Source organism: Phragmites australis, chromosome 1 (assembly GCF_958298935.1).
Source record: "Phragmites australis chromosome 1, lpPhrAust1.1, whole genome shotgun sequence".
NCBI classification, from domain to species: Eukaryota; Viridiplantae; Streptophyta; class Magnoliopsida; order Poales; family Poaceae; genus Phragmites; species Phragmites australis.
This window is the reverse complement of record NC_084921.1, coordinates 14,091,085-14,115,280: the sequence shown is the minus strand read 5'-3', so window position 1 is coordinate 14,115,280 and position 24,196 is coordinate 14,091,085. Positions and strand designations below refer to the sequence as shown.

The following is a 24,196-nucleotide window of genomic DNA, read 5'->3' as shown; positions in this document are numbered from 1 at the left end:
CATGTATTTATATAGTAGAATCGTGCTGGTGCATGGACTAAGTCCATGGAAATATTTGATTCTGCGGTAAGATATGGTCATACGAACTAAAAAGGTTACTTCTAAAAAGGATAGATCTGAAAAGGCTACTTTTTAAAAGCCTAGGTTTGAAAAAGGTTGCTCTGAAAAGACTACTGATGAGAAGGCTAATTCTGAAAATAGTAGGTCTGAAAATGCTAGGTCTGAAAATGGTAGGTATTAAAATGGAGTACATGTTTAGTAATGTGACCAGTTCTAGTAAAAGTTGTCAATTTTGTTATCACTGTTGGATGTGTGCGGGTAACACAAAGTTGACAGTAATATTACATTGATGTGGATAGGAAAAGGCATCTACTGGGTGGACTGGGCATGTCTCCCCCTTCGTTGACGTGCCGCTTCGCCCTCAACCTCTTCTTATCAGCGCAGGAGTGCTTTACGCATTTGTAGGTGTTCCTCATACCTTTGAAGATCAGCCTCTTACCTCCTTAGAATATCCTATAGAAGGCGATGTTCCTCCTCACACCTCTGAAGTTCTTCGGTCTGTCATTTGTGTTCTTGTTCCTGGTGTTGATGTTCTTATTGGCGTTCGTGCCTTGCCTCCTGCTAAGCTGTGCTTCCTCCATCCTAATCTCGTACTCACATTTTGTTTCAGTCTCTCTGATGTATCCCCACAATATGGTGTCCTGAAATGGTCGATCCATTCCTTGAAACGACAATGCTTAGGATAATAAACCCAGAGTTAGAAGTGATATACTCAAGGTATAATTAGGAGGTGTGGACCAAGGCAAAAAGAGAGACACATCATGAAATCATCGTGAAGCTCTGGACACATAAAGAACCTCATACCAAAGGTCAGGACCTCGAAGGATGTCGACATTCGAACTCGATCGCCACACCTGCACAATGGATGCTCGTGCCATTATGACACTCCCATAGGGTGGTTCTCCAGGAATCCATGACTACCTATTTCAAGGCGGTAAGAAAAGATAATTATTATCACGGTCTGAAAAGGCTAGATTTGAAAATGGAGTACATGTTTTATTATCACGGTTGAATGTGTGTGGATAACACAAATTTGATGGTAATATTACGCTGCGGTAAAAGGATGTATGCTGCTACAACGCATCTATAAAAGGCTCGTGTATCTAGAAATTGAAGCCACAACGATCAATGGAGGGTAGGGCGGGAGGGTACGAGGAAGAAGGGGGCGGGGAGAATGGCAGTGAGATGGGAGGGTTCATTTTGTCCAACTAAGTACGATGAGCCTCTCTACAGCTTCCCTTTTATAGGATAGGAGTGATTTTCATCCTTCAAGTCACCTAAGGATTTACAAGCACCTAAATGACCCCTGGCCCAAGTGCTCCTATGGGTATGACTGCATCGTTCAGATGTACGATGGGTGCATTCATAAGGGTCATCGATTCTTCTGATGTCCTCTTGGTAGGCTAAAAACTATATCATCATAAACGTTTGTATCCTTTTTTGAAAACATTATATATTATGACCTTCACATTTCTGTAGGCCCCCGATGATGACCCAACAACTGCCAGCACACGAAATGGGTCAATCCTCCTATTCTGTGGCTTATCCAAGATTACGTGCACCACCTGCGGGACCAAACCTTCGACTTGCAGAGGGAGGTTGAGAATATGCCAAGTCCTCCTGTAATACACCTGGAGGACACTTCTGTATGCATTGATCGGTGGTGCACCTACCCGTGCCACAATAGGGATGCTCCTCCACCACCTCCTCTTCCTCCTCTGTAAATGCAATACGATGCTGGAGATTATTAGGACTCAGGAGCCTCCTCGTAGTTCACTCTATGTCAGTATGATTAGAATGACTGTCAGGACGGCATTGTAATTTTTGTATCGTCCCATCGATCTTCACCCTTTTTACATTCCCTAAGACATGTTAGGCGAAACTCTAGTACACCACTAGAGATATTATATATGCTATTGTATGTTCATTTGACGTGTTTATTATGATTGTTATAGAATGCTCGTGGTATGCCTCGATGGTCTGAATAGAATCACAATACTAAAACATGGTACATAAAAGATATTATGACACTAACAATAACATAGTAGCATGAATAAAGTATAATTACATTGATATTAATGTAGTACCATAACACCGAGAATAGCATAACACCGTGAACTAACAATAACATAGTAACCTTAGGTTACATCTCCTCTTGGGGATGACTCCCCTCGTCGCATCCGCCCTTAGGACCTTGCGCCTTTGCGTTCTCACCTTTTCAGCTAAGTACGTCAACAAGTCTGGTGGCACGATCATCCACGTAGGCCGTGCAGTGAGCAGTGGAGTGGCGTAGTCATCCTGGGAGGGCTATGTCCCTGTAAGTGGCACGCCAGGTAGTTGCAATGCATCGAGATCGTCACTATGTCTGAAGATGTAGGAGTACCCAAGGACTTAACTACCGTCCCTAGTGAACAACTCCATGTAGCTATCCCGTGCTTCTACGTCCTGGAGATTGTCGATCTCTGCACATGGAACAATGAAGAAAACATGCTACCAACGACAAAGTGTGACATACGTAACAATTAGTTATGCATGAAGCGAGTGTCGTACCTAAGCTGGGGACGTGAGAACTCGAAGGACTTGGGTCCATGGAGGAAGGGTGTGTGGCTTGATGCCGGTGTAGAAGTGGTCACCAACACTAATGAAGGCTAGCCTAGATGCTGTGATATCGTAGCGAGGGTCACTGGTGCTGAAGAATGAAAGACGAGGCCACGCGCCACTGTAGTGCGGGTAACTAGCCCCAGTGAAGGAATGCCTCGTCATAGTAGGGGTGAAAGAGAAAGTCAGGGTGGAATACGGCCTCGACGGCTCGGAGATAAAGGTTGGACATACCGGTGGTGAGGTGGCTCAGTGAATGTGGCCGATGGGCGTGGCTGAGAGGAGCCAATGTTCCGAGGACGAACTGCATCTTAGCGACCAGAAGACCTTGTTCACCTACTAGATGATCCAGCGTAATGTTGCGCTCACCTTGCCCCTGGGGACCATGAGGCAATTGTCGATTCCTACCTTGGTCGCCTGTGCCTTAACCTCAACTTGGTACAGTATGTCCCTCTGCAAAGAAAAGTTTCATTTCATTATACACTTTTTTTTGTACCAACAATTGTTCGGAATGATGAGTTGCGTATTGTTATTTGTACCTCAAGCGAATGCACCTAATCCCTGTGCGTCGGGTATGTGTCGCTCATGTCTGGCACGTGCCACGAAACCTCGATCGGTGTGTATGTCACCCAGATCCGCGTCCGAGCCATGAACTAGGAGAGGTACTCCACATACGCCACCTCAGAGTGTGGTCGATCCTCGTCCATGACATGCTCGATAGCTTGATCCCATTCAACAACTCACGTGTGCACATGCTATGAGCCCCCTTACTGTCAACATGCAAAACATAAGGACATAAAAAAAAGATGCAACAACGTCTTGTATGAAAAATGTAATTACAACATTATACACTTGTGTATGTTGGTAGGCACCGTCCTAGTCAGTTGTAGTGAAAATGCTTGGAACTTCCCGAACTGCTGCATCACGTGATGCGGTGAGTACTCCTCGACATAGATGTTTAGACAATGGCGCATCACATAAGCCAGTACTCCCAGTCCCGTAGGCGGAGCACCGAAAGTCCAAGGGGAGCGCATCGAAGTACCTCATCCTCCGTGTACAGCCTCCAGCAGACGTCGTTCACCGTTAGCTCATCAAACTAGTGAACAAAGTCCAGATATGCACAATGTGTCTAGACGCTAGAATAACTAAGCTGTGAAACCAAACTAAGTTAGAGAAATAAAAAGGAAGTAAAGAACATATACATACACAAATATCATAGCACTTACCCTACGTCTGCACCATAATAACCCCATGGTTGGCCCATTGACATCATCCGCAGGGAACTGGTATGTGCTATGGTCATCAACGGGCCTGCTGATGGTGAAGTGCTCGTACGACCACATCTGAAGTAGCAGGGGAACACTCGGTGAGGATTGTGTTGTTGTCAGTCTTTATACAGGTGTCGCATAGGCCGCGATACATCGCAGCTAGCATAGCAGAAGCCTAGCTATACTACGAGGCATCCCCTGGGTCGGCGTCCACAACCTCTCTGCCGTAAGGGATCATGCTCCTCGTGACCGTGTTGTCATGGGTCTCAATGAACATGACCCACCCAAACAACCGCAGGAGGTACGCCTCCAAGGGTGGGACACGTCCTCACCGCTTGCCAGTGGGTGGATGTTGTCCGCTATCAAAAAAAGAACAATTACAAATATCTTCATCTGCTAATAACATAAAGGAGAAAACAAAATAGTAAAAGACACATGTACCAAAAGTTGAAGAAAGGCCTCTGTCGGGCTATGCTTCTCGTTCCCTGGGAAAGCCCTGAACGAGCCTAGGTCGTCCCTCCATTGAACGACAGAGAAGCGTCCCAGTAGTTCATTGCGTCACGTCACACCCACGTCTCTTACCCCAACAGCGGTAGCCGTACAAGGCAGACCCATTAGGAGTGAGACATCCTTGAGCATGGGCACATCTTGTTGCACAGGGAGGTAGAACATGTGTGTCTTAGGACGCCACTTGTCATAGTTGAACCGTGTGGGCACCTCCGAGCCCCCCACCAACGTGTCCATCTAGTTGCTAAACTATCTAACCTTAATTCTAAACATAGATATACATTCTAACCTACATATAGTGGTTGTCCTACTAGGTTTGTAAAAAAATCTTAGATCTAACCTTTAATCTATATCAAAACCTAACGCTAATGGTTATCCTACTGGGTTTGTAAAAAAACAAAGAAAAAAAGCATACCTCTTTCCTCCGATAGAGCTTTGCGCAAAATTTCTCCTCCCCTCTCCTCTCCTCTCCTCCTCTCCTCCCTCTCTCTTGACTGAATTGGAAGAAAATGGCCCGCTGACGTCGGCAGGGCAGCGTGGCCGACTTATATACCCAAAAGGTCTCACCCACTATTCGAGCGACACCTTTTGAGTGGGCCCACCAACGTCGTAGCGAGAAAGATCTCGCCCGTTCAATGGATGAGATCAATGGTTCCTCCGCTGAACAAGCGAGACCTCAGGGAAGCATTTACTATGCCCTGCCAGTTAGAGCCCATAAGTTGCTCTCGCCCGATGAACAAGCGACGGTAGCATATTACTGCTATTTTTTGAAATTACCATGTAATTTTACAAATATGAAAAATATACATATAAAAAATTCTAGATAGACATCAGTGTCAATCTAGACTCCTCGTCTCACCGACAGGCATGATTTCCAATAGACATGGGGTTTGGCTCATCTATCCTAGGACTCGTGGACACGACTACATCTTAGAACAGTGGATCATGTGTAAGGTTGTTAATCCGTTCTTTAAAAAAATGGTTGTTTTTTATACAAGTCGGATGCACACATAGCGTATTCACCATATTCACGTTCACATACTAATGTGAGTGTGTCCTATGACACGTCTAAACATAATTTTATAGGGTTGTGCGTGCAAGTACTTATTGACTCGGTTGTTAATTTTATACTTGTCTTAAGTAGTGTAAATATGATAAGGTTAGCTGGAATTTTTACAAGAGCCGCTTCACACTTGTGTCGCCTCTCATCATAACCCAGGCTGCTTCGGCTTCTCTTCTACTTGCATTCGCTCACTCTAACACGCATCATGGCCACCGCCTCCACCTGCGATGGGGAATGGACTCGTTTGGATCAGTTTGGTTCAACCAAGTAGGAGTGACAACAAGTTGCACCAAACAAAATTATGATACCAAATACAAACCATGTATTTGGGGCATGTATCCAAACCGCCTTTGCCCCCCCCCCCTGGCTGAGTTTTTGGACATAGCGGCACATTGTATCTACATTGTTTCTTTTATGTCAAGATTCGTGCACACATATACATGAAAACAAAACAAAAAAGTATCCAGATGTATCTCAGTCTTGTTATCCTCCTCTCCTCGACGGTAATGATTGGGCATCTGCTCGAGACATGGATGCACATATTGAAATACAAATTGAGGAGCACACTAGATTCACACATAAGTGCACAAATCTCGAGGTAAACCAATCTATTGGCAAGATGTAAACACATGTAGGGGTTGTTTGGTTGCTGCCCTCAGCACCATGCCTGAGTAAAAAGGATGCCTGCTCAGGCATGGCTGGCTTGCCAGATTAGGCATGATGTGGAAAGTGTTGTTTTTGCCTAGGAAGAAAACGTACAGCTGAAAATACGCTTTCTCAAGAGAAACACGTGAGCACGAAAGCGCCTTCTTCCTCCCAGCATCTCACGAACAAACTAGATCGAGGAGTTCGCTGGCAGCAAGGCTCAGCCGAAGGGGTGTCAGCAACCACCAAAATGGATTCGTTAGGAGATGTATAAGATAGTGGTGTGATCAATTTGATCCAATTCATGGTTTGTGTCACAATTTTGCGGATTTACGGTTACTGTTTCAAAAGAGAAAAATGCAAGAACTGCCGGATTTACAGGTCTCCTCCACTGGCAATGGTGGCTGCTCTACCCGGTCACAGTCGTGGACCAGGCAGAGGCATTGGTTCCAGAAAGGACCAAGCAATACGAGATCCAATCGATAGAGTGGAATGGACCAGAAGGATCATGAGCTCACCTCGACCATGTTGGTGGAGGGGGCAGGATACAGTGGCAGGTTCTCGGCATCGCGCAGCGGGAGAGAGGAGGTGGAGCTGGCGGCTAAGCTCACCTCATGCTGCCTACTATAGTGTGGGAGCGTGAGTAAGCTTAGAGCTTGACGACTCAGGCACGTATTAGACGTAGTAGCGAGTTCTCAAGCATTCATTTTCAAGCGCCTGAGCCTGAGCCTGAGCCCCTTGCCTAAGTCAGGCAATGAATGAGGGTAGCAACCAAACACAATTGTCTTGAAGCCTGGTATGCTCAGGAGGCTCAAGCAAAGGGCAGCAACCAAACAACCCCGTACATACAAACATATTTTTGATTTGCTCCCTCTAAAAAAAAAGAAGTTACATGGGATTGGTATTGATCTATTTTTATATGTTGGGGAACGGTATCTAATTTCCTACTGTTTTCTACATAATCGATTTGAATCGTCCGATTAGATCTTTAACGCAACGTGAATTCTAGATGTCTAACAATACAATCTCACTGTCTCTAAACTTTACAAGGGCATGTGACTACATTACCAATGGTTGCCAACTAATTTTGTTTCTTCGACCATGTTACCCACCATCATCAACCATATTTCCAAGTGTCGTATATCTATTGCACAACAAACAAACCTTATCATCACCTTACCCTCATCATCATCCATGTAGCCCAAATCCATAGCCACCACTCCCCCCTTCCATGGGAGAAAAGGCTACAACCACCTTTGCTCCCCACCATAAATAGCCCACCTGTTTTCCTAACCCTAGTCACCACCGTTCTATTCTAAAATGGTACTGCCACCTCGTCTTTCTACCACAAATAAATTTCCCATTCGCTCGAGATCTAAAATGAGATCATGATAGAAGATTGGTGTACTCCCTCCTCCGATGCGCCGCCATGGCCACCGGACCGCCATCGCTGAGAAGTGGTATGCTGTCCTCTAGCAATTTCCCATAGAAAGGAAAGGGGGAAATTTTCTGACAGGTACTCTCTCTAAGGAGATTTCGCTGATTATGTGAACTGTGGGGGGCTAACCCGGTCTCTCCCAGGAAACCCTAATCGACCAACACTGTTCCTCTTCTCCCGCCCCAGCGCCACCGATGAATCCACTGTCCAGGCCCTGGCCATTCGAAGAGCTTCACGCCTGTGACGGCGACGGCTGCGCCTCCGGCCTGGACACCTGGCCGCTCCACCACGTATACCGCCGCGGCGCGCGTTGCCGCCTCTGCACCTCCTGCATCATCCTCTCCCACCGATCGCTTTACTGTTGCTGCTGCTTCCTCCTCCTGGCCCCCGCCTCGCCGTCGTCACACTACGACGACGGCGACCAGCTTTGCGCCCCGCCCGCCCCGACCGCCACCTGCCAGGTGCCCAGGTCTGCCGCACCGCCGTCGCGCACCTCGCCTGCCTCTACCCCGCCCACGGCGTCTTCGTCTGCCCTGCCTGCAGCGCGGCCGCGGAGGGGAGGCCCTTCACCTACGCGCCGCCCTGCAGGGCGCCGCTCGACGGGCGCGCAGCGAGGGTGCTCGTCCTGGGGACGCGGATGGCGCTGGCGATGCTGCAGCAGGACGCCGCCGCAGTGCTCGCGGAGGCGGAGCGGCTGACCCGGGATGCCGACGACGCGCGGAGGATGGCGTACCGCGCGCTCGGCGTGGCCATTGGCATCGACACGGAGGAGCCATCCTGGAACGTTAACGTCCAGCCGGTGGCGCTGCCGGCCCTCGAGAATCACCTGGCGCAGGAACAAGGCAGTGAGGCGAGCGTGGACGCGCCGCTGGTGCAGCGCTACGCAATGCCGCCGATGGCCGCGCTAACCATCGGCACGGGGGGCGTCACGGAGGTGGCAATGGCTGCCACAGAGGTCGCCGCCAAGGACAGCCGCACGCCGCCACGGACGCTGAAGCTGTTCGGCGTCAAGGAGGTGGCAACGGCTGCCGCCGAGGCGGCCAGGGCCAGCCCCACGCCGCCGCGGATGCTGCAGCTTTTCCCCTCCGAGGCCAGCACCAGCCACGCGACGCCGCGGACGCTGCAGCTGTTCATGGACAAGACTCCGGATGAGGAGCGGGCAATGTAGGGATGCCCAGGACCGAGCTTGACGTCGTCTAACTGAAGGGATGTTGTGATGTTTTTGCTTACCATACCTTGTTAAAACTTCTTTATTGCTTCTTTGTCAATGATCTGAGATGGGGTATATCTGCTTTATGCATGCCTCCAGACTCGTGATTCAGAATTTCAGATCAGTTCTTTGTCAGTGAATTGTTAGTTTCTCTGACATGTATCATCTCATATAGCTTGGTTTGCAGCTTGTGCATGCCATGTGCAATGTATGATGCTATATATTAGCAGTGAACAATGTAATGGATGCAGGGTATTCTGAAAACATGATGCATTATGCTACTTTAAACTTTAAATCCTAGAAGGGCTAGAGCTCGTGGTTTTTTTCCCTTTTTCTCAATATCCTTACAGTTTGCAGTTGGAAAAAACTGGGAGAAGGAACTGAAATGACTACGAATTGGAGTGCATTTTTTGTCAGTCTGAAGTTTCTTCGGTTGCTTAACTTTTTTCGGTAACTCAGTTTTTAGTTCACTTCCTCTGATGTGGAAGTACTCGTTTGTTTTCTTGAGCTACTGGATAATTTTGAACACTACTTGGTCGCGGTAAGAATTACATTGCATTCTTGTCAGTGACATCATACTGCTTCCTATATTGTGATCAACCAGTTTTCTGCATCAGCATCCATTGCTAATGATTTCGTAGTTAGGTATGAGTCAGAGAGAGGTAAAAAGATAGACAAGAACGAATTATTTTTTATGTATATAGATATATTTATAAATAACTAGCTATAGAATATCCTATACTATGGTCAGACTCAACTCACGTATCCAACCTAGCTATTCCTGAATGACCCGACCCAACCTATCTGCTCAAACCGTCCCAAACCAAAATAGGCTGAGCCAGCCAACCCATCCTCCTGATTGCGTCCATTTCCTTTTTTCCCCAAGGCCACGTTTAGCAACTGAGAAAAGAGAGGTGTGATTGCGTCCATTTCCTTTTTGGTCCATCCCTTTTCGCATGTGTAATTATTGTAAATGTTCTGCGAATTTTGCATCTTGGTTATGTGAATTATGAATGAAATTTGCACTGCCCGTTCGAGTTACCTCAACTTCGTATTAGAGCCTGTCATCGTCAGCACATGTTCAAGATCATTTCTGCTGACATGCAGTAACTGTACATGAAGCTTTCTTAGATATGGAAAACCTCTGAACTAGGCAGGTAATTTCAGAGAGAAAGCTTAGATCCATATGCTATAGATGTTATATGCTTCCACTGTCTAAAAGTTTGAAAGCAAACGCATATCGATCATATCGTTTGTTTCATATGAAGATAACAATCACTGTCTAAAATTTTGCACCCAACATCTATGTTACTTCATTCAGACCAATGAATATAACAAAGGATAAATGCATTATTTATACCGTTTTGACTTCCAAAAAGTGGTACATCCATCTCTGGCCTCCCCAGTTCGCCCCTAATGGTCGCACAACAGTCACTTAAGAACTAAAACACAGGAATATTTGAAAGGCAGCATATTTACGGAGAATTGATGTACCTGAAATATACCTTCATACCCTCTGTTCTTCATTTCTGCAGCAATGTCTCAAAACCTATCCACCTCCTTATTTCTGCCGCAACATTTGATTGACCAAACGTCTTCCCGAGAGATGGATCGTGGTCCAGAAGACCTTCACAATATCTATGAGGAAATGTCAGTAGTCCATTCTTTCCTACAAAACAAGTATTCAGAAATACTGTAAATGGAGGCTGACTGATTCACTAGTTTCTTCTTGGTGATGCTCTCGTCGATGGCCCTCTTTTGCAGCGACGTGCAGAGCGTCGCTTCCGGACTTGTTCTTCCTGGTGAGGCTCTCCTTGTCGGAGTGTTTGAGCAGCTCGGCGACGATGTCAAGAAACCCCTTCTCGGCAGCGATGAGCAGCGGGCGGCGGTCTCCTCTTTGGCCTCGTTCACTATGGTCAGAAACCGACGTGCGTTCGTGTTCTCGCCGAGACAGAAACCAGATGTGGTCGACGCCTGCGCGTTCGTGTGCTCGCCAAGAAATCAAACCATATCGCGCATGCATGCAGGCCTTCTTGTTGATCAGAGAACGTTTGTGTGCTGAACTTCTTGTTGATCAGAGAAAGCTAACATTAATCTGCATACTAGCCGAGAAATCAAACCCGGCGGCGTGCATGCATTATTTGGAAACAACTGAATCAAATCGACCTAATCATGTTCTTCAGGTAATCATGCACTCTCATTTGGAAACCTGCATTTAATGTCGCATGCATGCAGGCCGGCCACATTCAAAACGCACCCGACTCAACGGACGCCCTGGCTACAGAATTACAAATTTATAGCTAGCTGTATAATATACCTATCCATTTTGAATATTTTTATTTTCACATCTTAGTGCTTATTTTAATTGCACCTCTATACTATTTAATATGTTATGTGAAGATGCAAATGATGTGAAATTTTTTCATTTATCCGACTAACTAAAAGCTTACAGCACTATCTACTCGGACTCCGACTACGAGAAAAAAATATATGATAGGATACATGATGCAGAAATAATTATCTGGCATCCGGACTCTGAGAAAAAATATATAATAGAATACAAGATGAGCTATATATATGTCCATATCCGATCCGATTTCACCCGTAGTCCAGCATGTATATATATTCAACCCGGTGGCTAATTTGCGCCACTCGCTTTGTACATTAAATGCATGATCCTAATCTAGAATTGCGTCCGGAACGGACATGTTCCTCATCCCCTGTACCCAAAACGACGAGGAGAGCACCGATCAGAAACCAGACAGAGATGCTTCGTTGTCGAAGCTCGATAAATCATCATCCACCGATTCCATCCTCACAGTCTGCTCCGTCTTGCACACCCCAAGCTCATCTGAGAGTCTCTCACACAGCTGCAAAACATTAAAGAACAATTGCACTTAGATGCTGTATTGTGCATATGACTGCATTTGCTTTGTCTGACAAAAGCATTGGTACCTGTCTATACAATGTAAGGTCTCCATGGTATTTCTTCAGTTCAACAACATACAGAGATGGCCCAAGCTCAAACACCTGAAAGATCAAAAGTAGTACTGTAAGTATCAACTGATATATATTCCTTCCTGCATTGACCAAAAGGAAGGTATCCAGTGGCATTTTTACCTCAGTACACACCAAAAATGATGAAGGATTCCTGGGGTTCTTGGAACCTTTGCAGTTTTTCATGACTTTGAGCTGCAAAATAGAATGCCTCTTTAGTTTATTTCAGCTATTCTACCATGTATGTTAAAACAATGTTATGGTGAAAAATCCATGATTATCTACCTTGCTCGGTCCCCTCTGGACTTGGAATCCCATCTCTGTCACTACATTATCTATCCTGTCAAACAAATCCTTGGGTGAATGTGTTGATGTGAACCGTATCTTTCTTTGAGCCACGTCCTGCAATGAATCCAATAACCAGAAAGTGATGTGAATGATTGATGTCTTGCTGTCAACACTCAACACTTAATGTGCAGGTAGCTTAGAACAGGCTCGCGGGGGTAATGTTGAGTGAGTTATATATGATTTAAAGAGAGGATGATACGAAGAAGAATTTAAGATTACTTGAGTGGTATAGTGGTTATTTCAAGGCACAAACGATGAGAGATGGATTACACTAATGTCGTGATGTTAAGTGAACTACACAAAATCTTTTCCGATTAAGATCTGGATGCACATAAAAGGAATCACTGAAAAGAAACTGTACAAACCTCTTCCTCGAAGAAACCAGAAAGATCAAGGGAAGAAGCCATTCCGATCAACTGAAATGCGTTGATATGAGTAGGCTTTTCATGTGCTGGTTCATCAGTTTGCTTCAAGAGAAAGAAATCAACAATCACCTTTAATGAATAAGAAATAGCAAGTACATGCTAGTTTCTATCCTATTCCCGTCGTCTCTCCAAACTGTTTATACCTCTTCTATAGGGATCGCTGAACCAGGAAGGACGTCTTCATCGTCATCATATGGAACAACAGGAACATAGTCCTTCTGAAACCACTCATGCTCTTTGATACCTGAAATATTGATCCTCTTCATTGGATTTGGTTCAAGAATCCTCCTAAGAAAGTCCTGTGCGGCAGGTGAAAGCCACTTTGGGATCTGACAGTCTCCCTTGAAAATCTAAACCAACAGAGCAATTTGGCACTATCAGGATGGTCTGAACTTTCATATAGAGGAAAGTTTTAAAGCTGCTTTATCTTAATATCAACCTTCTGATAAAGGACAACGAGATTCCGGTCATCGAAGGGAAGGCAACCGACAAGCATTACATAAAGAATTACTCCACAAGACCAGATATCTGACAAGGAGCCATCATAACCTCTATTCTGCAAAACCTGCATGAATTTGTCATAGAATTAGTACCAACAGAACAGTGAATGAAATCGCTTTGTTTAATAATACTTTCTGTTGTCTGATTTTTACCTCAGGAGCAATGTAATTGGGGCTGCCACATGTTGTATGCAAAAGTCCATCATTCTGAAAGTTGAAGTGCACATCGCATTAAATCGTGCATGTAGAGCACTAATTTATATGGAACAAATTCAATCAAATCATATCATATCGCCATACCCCAAAATGTTGAGGTAAAGCACTAAGGCCGAAGTCAGAGATCTTGATGTTGCCTTTCCGATCAACAAGAACATTCTCTGGCTGTAATAGTAGAATAAAGAAGAAAAATGCTGTCACAGAAGAATAAAACCTACTTGGGTGTCTTGCCCATATGTATGACAAAAGACAACAAATTTGATAGGTATTTAAGTTCTTGTAATTGTAGCATCTATAAGGTGAGTATCTGAAAACATAGAATATTCTAGGTACCTTAAGGTCTCTGTGGTAGACACCTTTATCATGGCAATAGCTCACACCATCAATTAGTTGCTGAAAAAGCCTCCTTCCTTCATGTTCAGAGAGTTTCCCTTTTATAGCCTTTTCATAGTTGCAATAAAAGCAGGAATCAGAATTAGCATGTCCAGGCACCAGTGTTGCATGCAAAAGCAATATTTGCTACAAGTTCGTTACTTACAATCTTGTCAAAGAGCTCCCCTCCATTGACATACTCAAGCACCATGTAAATCTTTGTTTTGCTAGCAGCTACCTGTAAAAAAGATTAATCCCAACATCAACTACCGAGCTTTCTTTTCGATTCCACACAGACCACAGAATTATTGTCCTAATAACCCCAGTGCGTTTGGACATTTCAGCAGTTATGGCCTGAATGAGACAAATATAGAGCAATTGCTACGCAGAACTGCATATTCGACTTTCGAGTAATGGCTTTTCTTGAAAAGAACATTAATGGAAACCACAGATTGCTCTACAGATAAATTTAGCAAGGACGATCACACCCTGAACTTTCCTTGCATCTTTTCTTCGGCCAACTTGGTCCTCATGAACACCCTGAACAGATTGTGGTTTCGTTCCTTCCAAAGGTGCCAAGCTATAAGCAGAGCGTGTTAGTTTCTCTTCACGCACCAGTTGGTTGCACGTTGACAACCTTACGTAACAGCTCTTTAGGTTTTCCTGACCCTTGCTTTTGACCGTTTCTCGGTTGTTGTACAAACTTTATTTTTCTCTCTCTTAATACAAAGATACGCAACTCTCCTGTGTATTAAGAAAAAATTTGATCCTCATGTAACCAAAGTTTACAAATGCGTTTTACCTTTGAAAACTGCTCGGCGACGGTAATCGTGGTTACCGTGATAACCGCACAGTAATTAAATGGAATTCAGTAGAAACCGGTCAAATTTTTAATTTATTTTTAATTTTAAATTTAAATTTGATCGGTAAGCGCTCGGTTTATAAAAATAGTACGAACCGAATCATCGGACTGCTGGAGGCTTGTTTTTCTAGTACAATTTGTCGGAGCAAGCATATATCGTGGTTTGGCAATGCAAGCAAGGGAAAAGGCATCGTTAGTGGGGAGCCGCCATACTGTTCACCGGCTCACCCCGTCCAGAGAGAGACCGCTACAGAGCGCAGGGACCGAGACCACCCCCACCAAGAGGACGACCTGCTCGCAGCGATGCGTGGCCTCACGCAGGCACGCGGAATGGGCGGGCGCAACTGTGCACGGACGGAGGCGAGGGCTCGTGAAACGCGTGTGCGAGGCCGAGGCCCCGCTTGGTAAGTCGTACTGGCGGGCCCACGCGGCGGACCCAGCTTCCAGCGCGTCCGGTGGGCAGGCCGCGGGCACCGGGTCCACCTGGGAGCTGGTCACATGGCTCAACGGGTAGCTACGTGCGTTTGATTGGGGGAAAGATTGGATGAGAGATGGTTGTCTCGACACGGTTGGATAGCGTGTAATTGATTATCAGTATGGGTGTTATTTATATGGATAAGTTGATATTATTTTTGTTTTTAAATAGATATCATTTTAGAATGTGCAGTTAAATTTTAGAAACTTTGATCACTAATAAATTTTAAAAACTTTGATAACTAATAGTAGTGAATTTATCATAATTTTTTTAACATCATCTAATTTTTATTAACTTTTACTAAGAGATAGTTATCAAAAATAATGGTTAAACGTGTTTGTTGGAGACCGTGTCGATGTTCTAAATAACAAGTAAAAAGAGAATGGAGGTAGTAGTAAGCAAATTGAGTGGAGTCATATTTATTGTAAAAAATTATTTGTTTGGTTGTATATGTCTGGATAGACTGACCTGAGTTTCTGTTTGGTTGACCGAATATGAAACCGTATGAGCAGATGTAAGAATTGAGACTGTGATTGATTGCTTGTATGAAAATAATTTTGTGTCTGCCTGCATGAGCAAATGCAGGCTCCTGTATCCATCGGATCAGGCTATAGAGCTTCCCTCCTGAGTCAGACTACGAGTGTACATTTGCATCTGCTGAACCAGACTGGAACAATACATGCGAGCAACCAAACTCGTTTCTTCATGAGATTATACGTATCTACTGGACCAGGTTACTTTTATGCAAGTAACTAATCAAACCCTTAAAGGATAGATGGCATCCAACTTTGAGGAATATTTTTCACCGATGCTGGATAGACTGAGCTACTATTTTTTATTAGATGAGACAATCAACATTGTCTAATCATGATCATTAGGAAAATGATTAGTTATAATCAGAATGTTATATTGCTAATTAGTATTTATTACTGTGAGATTATAGTTGATAAGAGTTAGTTTGTTTATTAGTATACTATTAGTGTGTCGATTAGACTATAATTAGTAATAATTAGTATGTTTTGTTGTTAATCATTAATTATTACAACAAAATTAGCTTTGACAATATGTTGATTAGCGTATGATTGATTATTATTATTTGAAATTAAAAGATATAATTTAGTTAATTATTCTCATATCATTCATCTTTATCCTCTCAACCAAACATAGAATTAAATATCCTATCCAACCAACTAAAACACTTAGATGTCAATATCCCTAAAAACGTGATGTTCATGACCTATTCACCAAACCCACCCCAAAAGACAGAAAAAAAAAATCTATAGGACTAGGTTTCAAAAAACCTTCTCTCCCAACACGACACATGCCCTCATCATTCTCTCTCCTACATACGCTAACCGTTGGATCGGAAAAAAAATGACATAGATTAAAATCTCACAGAAATCTTTCTATAAAAGATCATATATAATTTCCCTTAAAAAAGCATAGAATATGCTAGTTGTCAGGTGGGCTATGCTCTTCAACACTTCTGTGGGGATCGGAAACCGTCGGTTCACCGCTTGTAGACGTATCTGACGCTTTCAACAGGATGGTTTCGGAACAGTGGAAGGCTAAGAGAAAGCCTTGCTCGGAAATTGGATGCGTTGTTTTCACAAAAAATCTGATAAAATCACACCGTGTTCTTGCAAAGTTTCTGAGTTTCAAAGAGCCCGTGAACCTCTCTATCGTAGCAGCTGGGTGTGGCGAGGCGTAGGCAGCCTTCATGGCGTGCACGCTTCTTGACGAGAGCGGCACGTTCTGTGGTGACTGGTGAGCCTAGGTGTGTAGACCGCGTCTAAGACAACCTAGTGGCCGGAGTAAACGCCGGCGAGGTGCCGTGCGGCGGTGACGGTGCCTTGCCTTGCGTGCACGAGAGAAGGCAGCTGCTACTATATATTACGCAGGCGTACTTCGCGGCCAAAACTACTCCGTCAATCCCCTCGCATCACATGCACGTATGTAACAACGGTGTTTTTCGAGAAACGCCGCCAGCAAAGAACCGAACATGGGAGAATTGTTGTTTACTATCACAGAATCCCATCCGCGCAAGCAAAAATCGCTAATCCCTATCTTGTTCTGAGCAAAAGCCAAACGTTTGCGTTCCTTGCAAGTTAGCACAACCTGATCGTCTTCTACTGCATCTAAAGAAAAAACTTCTACTGCCACTTGGTCAAGCGTCAGAACCGGAGAAGAGAGCTCCCATGGAATCCCACAAGATCAGAAGCAACGGGAACGAAAACCGAAACGAAGATTAAATGAGTTACCTCGTGCAAGCGGACGACGTTGGGGTGCTTGAGCAGCTTCAATGTCCCGATCTCCCTCCGAATCTACGCACGCCGCAACAATGGAAGGAACCGATATATGTTAGTTAATCTGTCCGACCGAACGGCGGCAGGGGAATCAACCAGCAAAGCTGGTCAACCGATCAACCAGAAATGGAGAGAACATATGTGTATCTACCTGGTCGTCGACGCGGACAGAGAGGATCTTGCTGCGGTCGAGGATCTTGACGGCGAAGTGGCCGCCGGTGGCGAGGTGGCGCGCGTACTTGACCTTGCCGAAGTTGCCCTCCCCGAGGATCCGCCCGATCTCATACCTCCCCAGCAGCGACGACCGCGTGCACTCCGCCTCGACCTCGCCGTTCACCATTCACAAACAAGACCCTCCCTCTAGAACCAACTAACAACTCCTTAATCCGCCAAACGACCTCTGGCAATCTCGTTTCTCTCTCTCTCTCTCGCTCTAGCTCTGAGCTCTGGGAAGGAATGGATGAGGCTGGGGTGGGTACTTATAGCTCCTGCTCTTCTGTTCTCCCAGTCGTCTACTCTTCCCTCCTCCCTCTTAATTGTCTCTTCTATTGCTCTCCCTTTCCTCTGTTTCGCTGTCTCTCCACCCACCTTCCCTCATCCTGAGGTTCCGTAAGATGTAACCGGATGTGCAACATGTAAAACGCACACGCAGAAGACTCGTGAATCATAAAGCAATAGGAAAAATCACACGGTCTTCCAAAATACTATGTCACCAAGTGAGTGTTTAGTTCCAGAGATATTCTAAATGAGATATGGTCATTCAGTTTTTAAAAATGGTCAGTTCAAGATCAAATATGAATAGAGTGATTATTTTTTAGGAATATTCTCCTGATGCTAAATAAGATATGGTCATCCAGTTTTCAAAGGTGATTAGTTCAAGAGTAAGTATCAATAGAGCGACCACCTTTAAGGAGTATTCTTTTGATACTGGATAAGTCCGTTCGCAAACAAACGTTGGATAAAGCCATTTATGTTTTTTATGAGATTTATTTCTGCTGATGTGGTATATTTTGGTTGGTTAGAGTAATTTTTTTAACACGTTATAACTGATATTATCTTCTAAATTATCTATCTGATTTGTGATCTGATTGTACCATTGTATTCATTGCAATTAAATCAACAAAATAAGATATTGCATGATTATATTTTAACAAAAAAACTAAATATATAATAAATGAGTTCTACAAAATTTTGACTGATACTATCCAAGTTGTATCCGTCCAATCAAATAAGAAATTTAATCATCCCATCCAACAAAATATGAATGGACATATATCATCCAACCAAACGCACCCTAACAATCTATACCTTTAAGAGAAAAAAAATAGTCGGTGTTGTAATTTGTTAGTCAATTTGCTCACTTTCGATCGAGATTTACAAGAATTAAAAGTAGACAACAAGATCTAGCCCAAGTTTCTCTCAACTTTATTGAACTTGGTTGTGTGTACGTACGCTAATTACAATAGCTAGATTTATTATCGAGCAGTTAGGGCCTTGACAATAAAAGGGTATATATAGTCCTCTCATCTACATACGCTAAAGAGATATAGGACATAATTTTTTTTAAATTTGCCTCTCTGCATCTCCACTAGAAATGTGAGACTAAACAACATACCCTCTTTTACTTATTGGACCTTTAAGATTTGTTAAAAAATATTCATAAAATATAATGTATCAGGCTGATATATCATTACAGCATATACATAGGAATCCAATGTTTTCGTGTCTAAAGCATGTCTCCTATTCAATTCTCCATCTTGTCGTCTTCATTCCTCAACAAACCAAGTGACCGATAAATCCTAATTCTACATGCGCACTGAGCTATGATCAAAGGGCTTATCGAACCCAAAAAATGAGCTATGATTCTCCACCGAAAATGAAGCACTTCGCTGCAAAATCTCGACTTGAATGCTCACCATTTTCCTAAAAGTACACTACACCCGTGCTAGATAAGAATACTCTACTAGGTGATTATTTTCTTTGTTACAATATTTCCTATAAATTGCTTATTTGCCACTGCAATTCCATGGAATCCTTAATTACGTTGCTGACTTAGTACCTTATATACGATATTTGCTCTATGAAAATATGCATTATTTAGGCAATATTTTAACTACCAAGTCATAAGCTTTGTAGATTTAAGTAAAAATATCATATAGTTTTAAAGTATAAATATCATTCCCCTTGCCGGCCACTGAATTATTTAACTGTTTACTACTAAGGCAACGAATGATATTATATAGGTAAAAACATGTGCTTGTTGTGGGTGGCTTCACAGTTTCTTCCCTTGGCTCTTGAAACTGAGGGAACGGAGGAACGAGGCTTGACGTCACCGGCCACGGATGTCGATGGAGGTGGGACATAGGATCATCATGTCAGGGGCGGACCAGTAGAGGTTTAGTGCAAATGTCCGGTCTCTGATATGATTTACTCTATTTTTAGGCTCGGTAACTGATATGGTTAATTAAATAATCTAGTGATATATACGGTAAGTCTATATGACGACTAGCTCAATTTTAATTATTATTATGTTATCTTTAGTTATAATTTAAAAAACTATCAGTTATAATCCACGAGACAGGAAGATAAAAAGAAACATAAATAAAAAATTTTGAGTTGTAATTGTATTATAGATGAATGTAACTTCTGACGAATTCTTTATCTAATGATGTACAATCTAAGAAACACGATTGTAATCATAGTACGATCTAAAACGTAACTACAATCCTTTTATATATATATATATATATATATATATATATATATATATATATATATATATATATATATATATATATATATATTATAACTTGTTAGCTTCTCGAGTTGCAAATATGTATCTCTGAATGTGTGATTGTAACTGGTTTACCTAACGGATTGTAACTTATAGTTTTTAAGTTGTAACTAGAGATAGCACAATAATAACTAGAATTAAGTCTAATCGTAGTATAGACTCACTGTATGCGTTTATATATAAACACACACAGAAACGGTTTTCTGTTAGCGTAAGTTAGTTGCCATAAACACCACTGGCTTTTATGTCGATCATCCTGCTACTAAACCTTTGGAGGGTAATTTGGGAAACAAGCAGCGGTGAAAAGTAGCAATAGTCACGGATAAACAAATAACCGCAGTATAGACTCACTGTATGCGTTTATATATATACACACACAGAAACAGTTTTCTGTTAGCGTAAGTTAGTTGCCATAAACACCACTGGCTTTTATGTCGATCATCCTGCTACTAAACCTTTGGAGGGCAATTCAGGAAACAAGCAGTGGTGAAAAGTAGCAATAGTCACGGATAAACGAAAAATGACATGTCAGCGATCCCACTAGTTACTGTATTAGAGCATCTTGAAGAGTTTCTTTAAAACTGATCACTTTCTACATTTTTATACAGAGTCATTTCTAGAAGATTCTCTCTCTAAATCTTCTTTATCTTCAATAAACATCTAAAACCCTATTTCCTATATATCCTCTGTTGTGTCACCGACAGATAGACCTCATCCGTCATCTCTACAACATCGTCAGCGATAGATGGACCTCCCGCTCCTCACCCTGGCTAGGTAGGATGCCATCAACACCTTCGTTGCCTACCACCCGTAGTCGGCCCTCCTGCTCCTCCGCCGCTTCTTCAACAGCCGATTACCGCCACCTCTTCACGCAACTCTCCTTCGCCAGCCTCTTCGAGCACGTAAGGCCCACCCCAAGGTGTTGCTCTGCATCATAGTTATCCTCTTCTGCGCGATCCTATACCTCGTCCTCGTATGCGCCGCCTTCTCTGTGCACCTCCTCGTCGAGCTCCATCTCGAGCTGTCTCCACTCCCCTCCATCTCTCCCCACCTCAACTTAGCTCACTGCAGCAGAAGCTTCCCCTTCTACTTATCTTGCTCCTACTGCTCCTCGTCAGGGAGGGCAGCTCCCAGCTCGCCTCCGTCGGCGACCGCGACATGCTACACAGAAGCAGTGAAGGAGGATGCTTGCATGATGGCTGGGCTTGCGGAGGTACCGAGCCGGTCGGCATTGGAGTCCACCGCTCGCAGATGGGAATCAGGGTGGGAGGTGGCAGTCGGGCAGAGAAAGAGCGGAGGCGGGAGGAGATGGTGATGGAGCTAAGAACGAGGAAGAGCACGTAGTTGAAGGCAGAGTTGGAGAACAGGGAGGCGGCGCCAAGCTCCGGTGGGTGGGGCTAACTCCCAGTGCGCGGATGAGGGGTGGGCCTGGGGCGGTCTGATGTTGTTGGGAGCGAGGGAGCGTTCCCCATATGTAGTTAGCGAGAGGGACGATTTTGAGGTTGGTAAATATTAAAAGTGAGATTGGAAAGCTGTTGAAATTAAAATTTAAGATAAAATTTCTTAAATTTAACTATTAGGAGCGGAATTAGGAGACTTTTGAATATGCTCTTAGCGCTTTGGTGTTTGGCTAATGGTCATAATTTGTGTAGCATACTGCCTTTACTCTTTGATTAGTGGGTCCAATCCAATAGGCATTTGCTTCTGGGCCTCCATCCAGCAGCTCCGATCTAGGAACCGCGTATAAGTTTCTAATCCATTTGATTAGTAGTCTTAGATTTGTTCATGGTTGCTGTAGTGTGATGTAAAATCTAATTAGTTACAGGAATATTTGATATTTATAGTGTGATTTTTTCTGTTACATATTTTTAAAATATGTTTCTAACTAACAACTGTACCAAAAAGTAAAAATAAATAAATAATTTTGAAAAACCACCACAACATCAAACTAAGCCGTGGGGGGGGGGGAGGAGGGTTGTCAATTTTTGAAAGTTGCATGGCCATTGTTGCTTCTGTAAAGGGAGTCTCGTGTAATTTACAGCAACCTCCATCAGCAAATGATTAGTAGGTGATGACCCTGCCCCACCACTGGCTTTGTCTCTCGATCGGGGAGGCAAGCTGCGTGGAAGGGTGGGGCCTGCTGGCCATGTCGGACCAGCAGGGGCATGGTGCCCATTGGTGGCATTGTCACGGGGAATGAGATCCCGTGACTTCGGTAATGTAGCATTAGGTGATTTCAAATTAATGTAAATAGTTGGATTTAAGCGGATGAATCAGATCTGATATTACAGTACTGTTACAGTATTGATATTACAATATTTTTGTCTATAGTGCCATTCTACATTACATTTTACTACACAGGACATGAACCGTTTGAAGTTATGATACTGTTTATCATCTCACATTTTACTGTTCATTCATAACTCCACCATGCTGGAGTGAGAGGATTTCGATCCGTCACCGGGTGGTAGTTCCCTCCAGCTTTAGAAGCCAACCTGGGTTCGAGCTGTTGGTCAGGCGTATAGCGGCAGCGCCCCCACTCATCCTGGGATCGAGCTTTAGGAATCTCGGGTGCGAACAATTTAGGTGATATTGTGTGCATGTGTATTTGTATAAAAAACCTCTGCTGTGTCTAAATGGTGAACTGTAAAATAAGATGACATTTTCTATTACTAGGTAGCTAAGAAATGTTGAGCACCGGCCGGACGTTCCTCTTCAATATATTGGTAAGGCAACGAAGTGATCAATGGAATAGGCACAGATCAGCTCACGGCTCATGCTTTTTATGTCGTCTTGTGTACGCTTATGACCAAGTTAGCTGTTTGCATTGGCCATTCTTTTTTATTTTTAGTCATTGGGTATATTAATGTGGACATCATAGATACAACAAAGAGAAGGGCAAAAGAACGAGTGGACTGAGATAAACTCCTAAGTCCATAAAAATACAGTGAATTGCAATAATGCACAAGTTTTAGGGATATATTATCACATTGCACTATGTTTTAGACTTTGTTTACCAGGTTGTAGCACAGATCTTCTCGCATTGCACTACTTTTACCTCTTACCAAGCCTTGGCCCACCCGGCGGGAGATCAGGGCCATTGGCGGGCAATTGTGAGCTCGTTTTCCCATTCTGTCGCTGGATGGAGCCTCGCTGTCCCCTTCGTTTTCTCATCAGATCATCTTCAATCGTTTCCCATCAGAATCTAGAATTCCTTTACGAAAGGATTTTTTTTCTTTTCAGCGCTCCAACGATTTTCCTTTACAGTTATCGTCACGAAGGGATTATCAAGATCATTCCCTTCAGAACGAGATTCTGTCTCTTTTTTTTTTACGAATCCCTTTAAAGTGAAGCTGTTAGAGATAATAGAAAATAAATAAAATGAGAACGAGAAAGTGAATCAGAAAGAGAATGAAATAAAAGGAATATAGTTGGAGATAATCTCATAGTTGAGCAACGGAGCAAAGCAGAACCAAACCAAGGCGACATCACGGAATTGAGCAGAGCACTCATGATGTCTCTAAGTAGCAGCGTGCACGAAATGATTTTTTCAAGGGATGGATTACAATCAAATTTTTTGAAACCGACTGTAATAAAATTATTACTATCAGTTTCATAGCTTAGATTGACTAAAACTGGTAGTAGAGTAAAAAACTAACTGTAATAATAGTTTACAATCTATGTCACAGATTGACTGTAATAATTAGACTAACATAATTGGTTCTAAACAAAAATCTACTGAAATATGTCGGTTTACATGTTATTAGCTAGATATTTGGAAATTCATAAAATACTCATATAGAATCGGATAAAAAATGATTTATATAAAAATTATAGCTCTCGACAAGATCTATAACTTTTTAGGTAACAAATTTTTGTTTGATGTTATTTTTGTATCCAAATAATTGTCAAAATTTTAGACAAAAAGATCAAAAGGAAAAATATTACATTGCTCTCAACAATCAGTGATATGTAAGATGGTAAGGAGACTCCTCAGCGCAAGGTGAGTGGTTGCGTATTTGACTCCTATAAACCACACACATATGTATTTTATGTGAAAAATTATGTAACTTAGGGATGCACTGCCGCAAAAAAAATCATAATTTTTTTAG

General features: G+C 43.2%; 1 protein-coding gene and 1 pseudogene across 3 annotated transcripts; one reads left to right on the top strand and one right to left on the bottom strand.

The window, feature by feature from the left end:
* The first annotated feature begins 7,712 nt into the window (after positions 1-7,712).
* On the top strand, positions 7,713-8,747 carry LOC133931264 (uncharacterized; annotated as a pseudogene).
* Positions 8,748-10,280: 1,533 nt separating this feature from the next.
* On the bottom strand, positions 10,281-17,828 carry LOC133910576 (CBL-interacting protein kinase 1-like). Of its 3 annotated transcripts, XR_009908551.1 has the most exons (14): positions 17,442-17,826; positions 17,246-17,308; positions 13,814-13,885; positions 13,609-13,716; positions 13,360-13,440; positions 13,213-13,266; positions 12,999-13,124; positions 12,703-12,909; positions 12,500-12,601; positions 12,072-12,188; positions 11,910-11,981; positions 11,745-11,819; positions 10,501-11,659; positions 10,281-10,427 (listed from the first exon to the last, which is right to left on the bottom strand). XR_009908551.1 is itself a non-coding variant. In XM_062352925.1 (13 exons), the coding sequence occupies exons 1-13, from the start codon at positions 17,628-17,630 to the stop codon at positions 11,540-11,542; spliced, it is 1,386 nt and encodes a 461-aa protein (XP_062208909.1). In that variant the 5' UTR covers positions 17,631-17,826; the 3' UTR covers positions 10,281-11,539. The 3 variants fall into 3 exon arrangements, 2 of the variants coding, with proteins under 2 accessions (XP_062208909.1, XP_062208916.1); XM_062352925.1 differs by having other exon boundaries at positions 10,281-11,659; XM_062352932.1 differs by lacking the exon at positions 13,360-13,440 and having other exon boundaries at positions 10,281-11,659; positions 17,442-17,828.
* Positions 17,829-24,196: the final 6,368 nt, after the last annotated feature.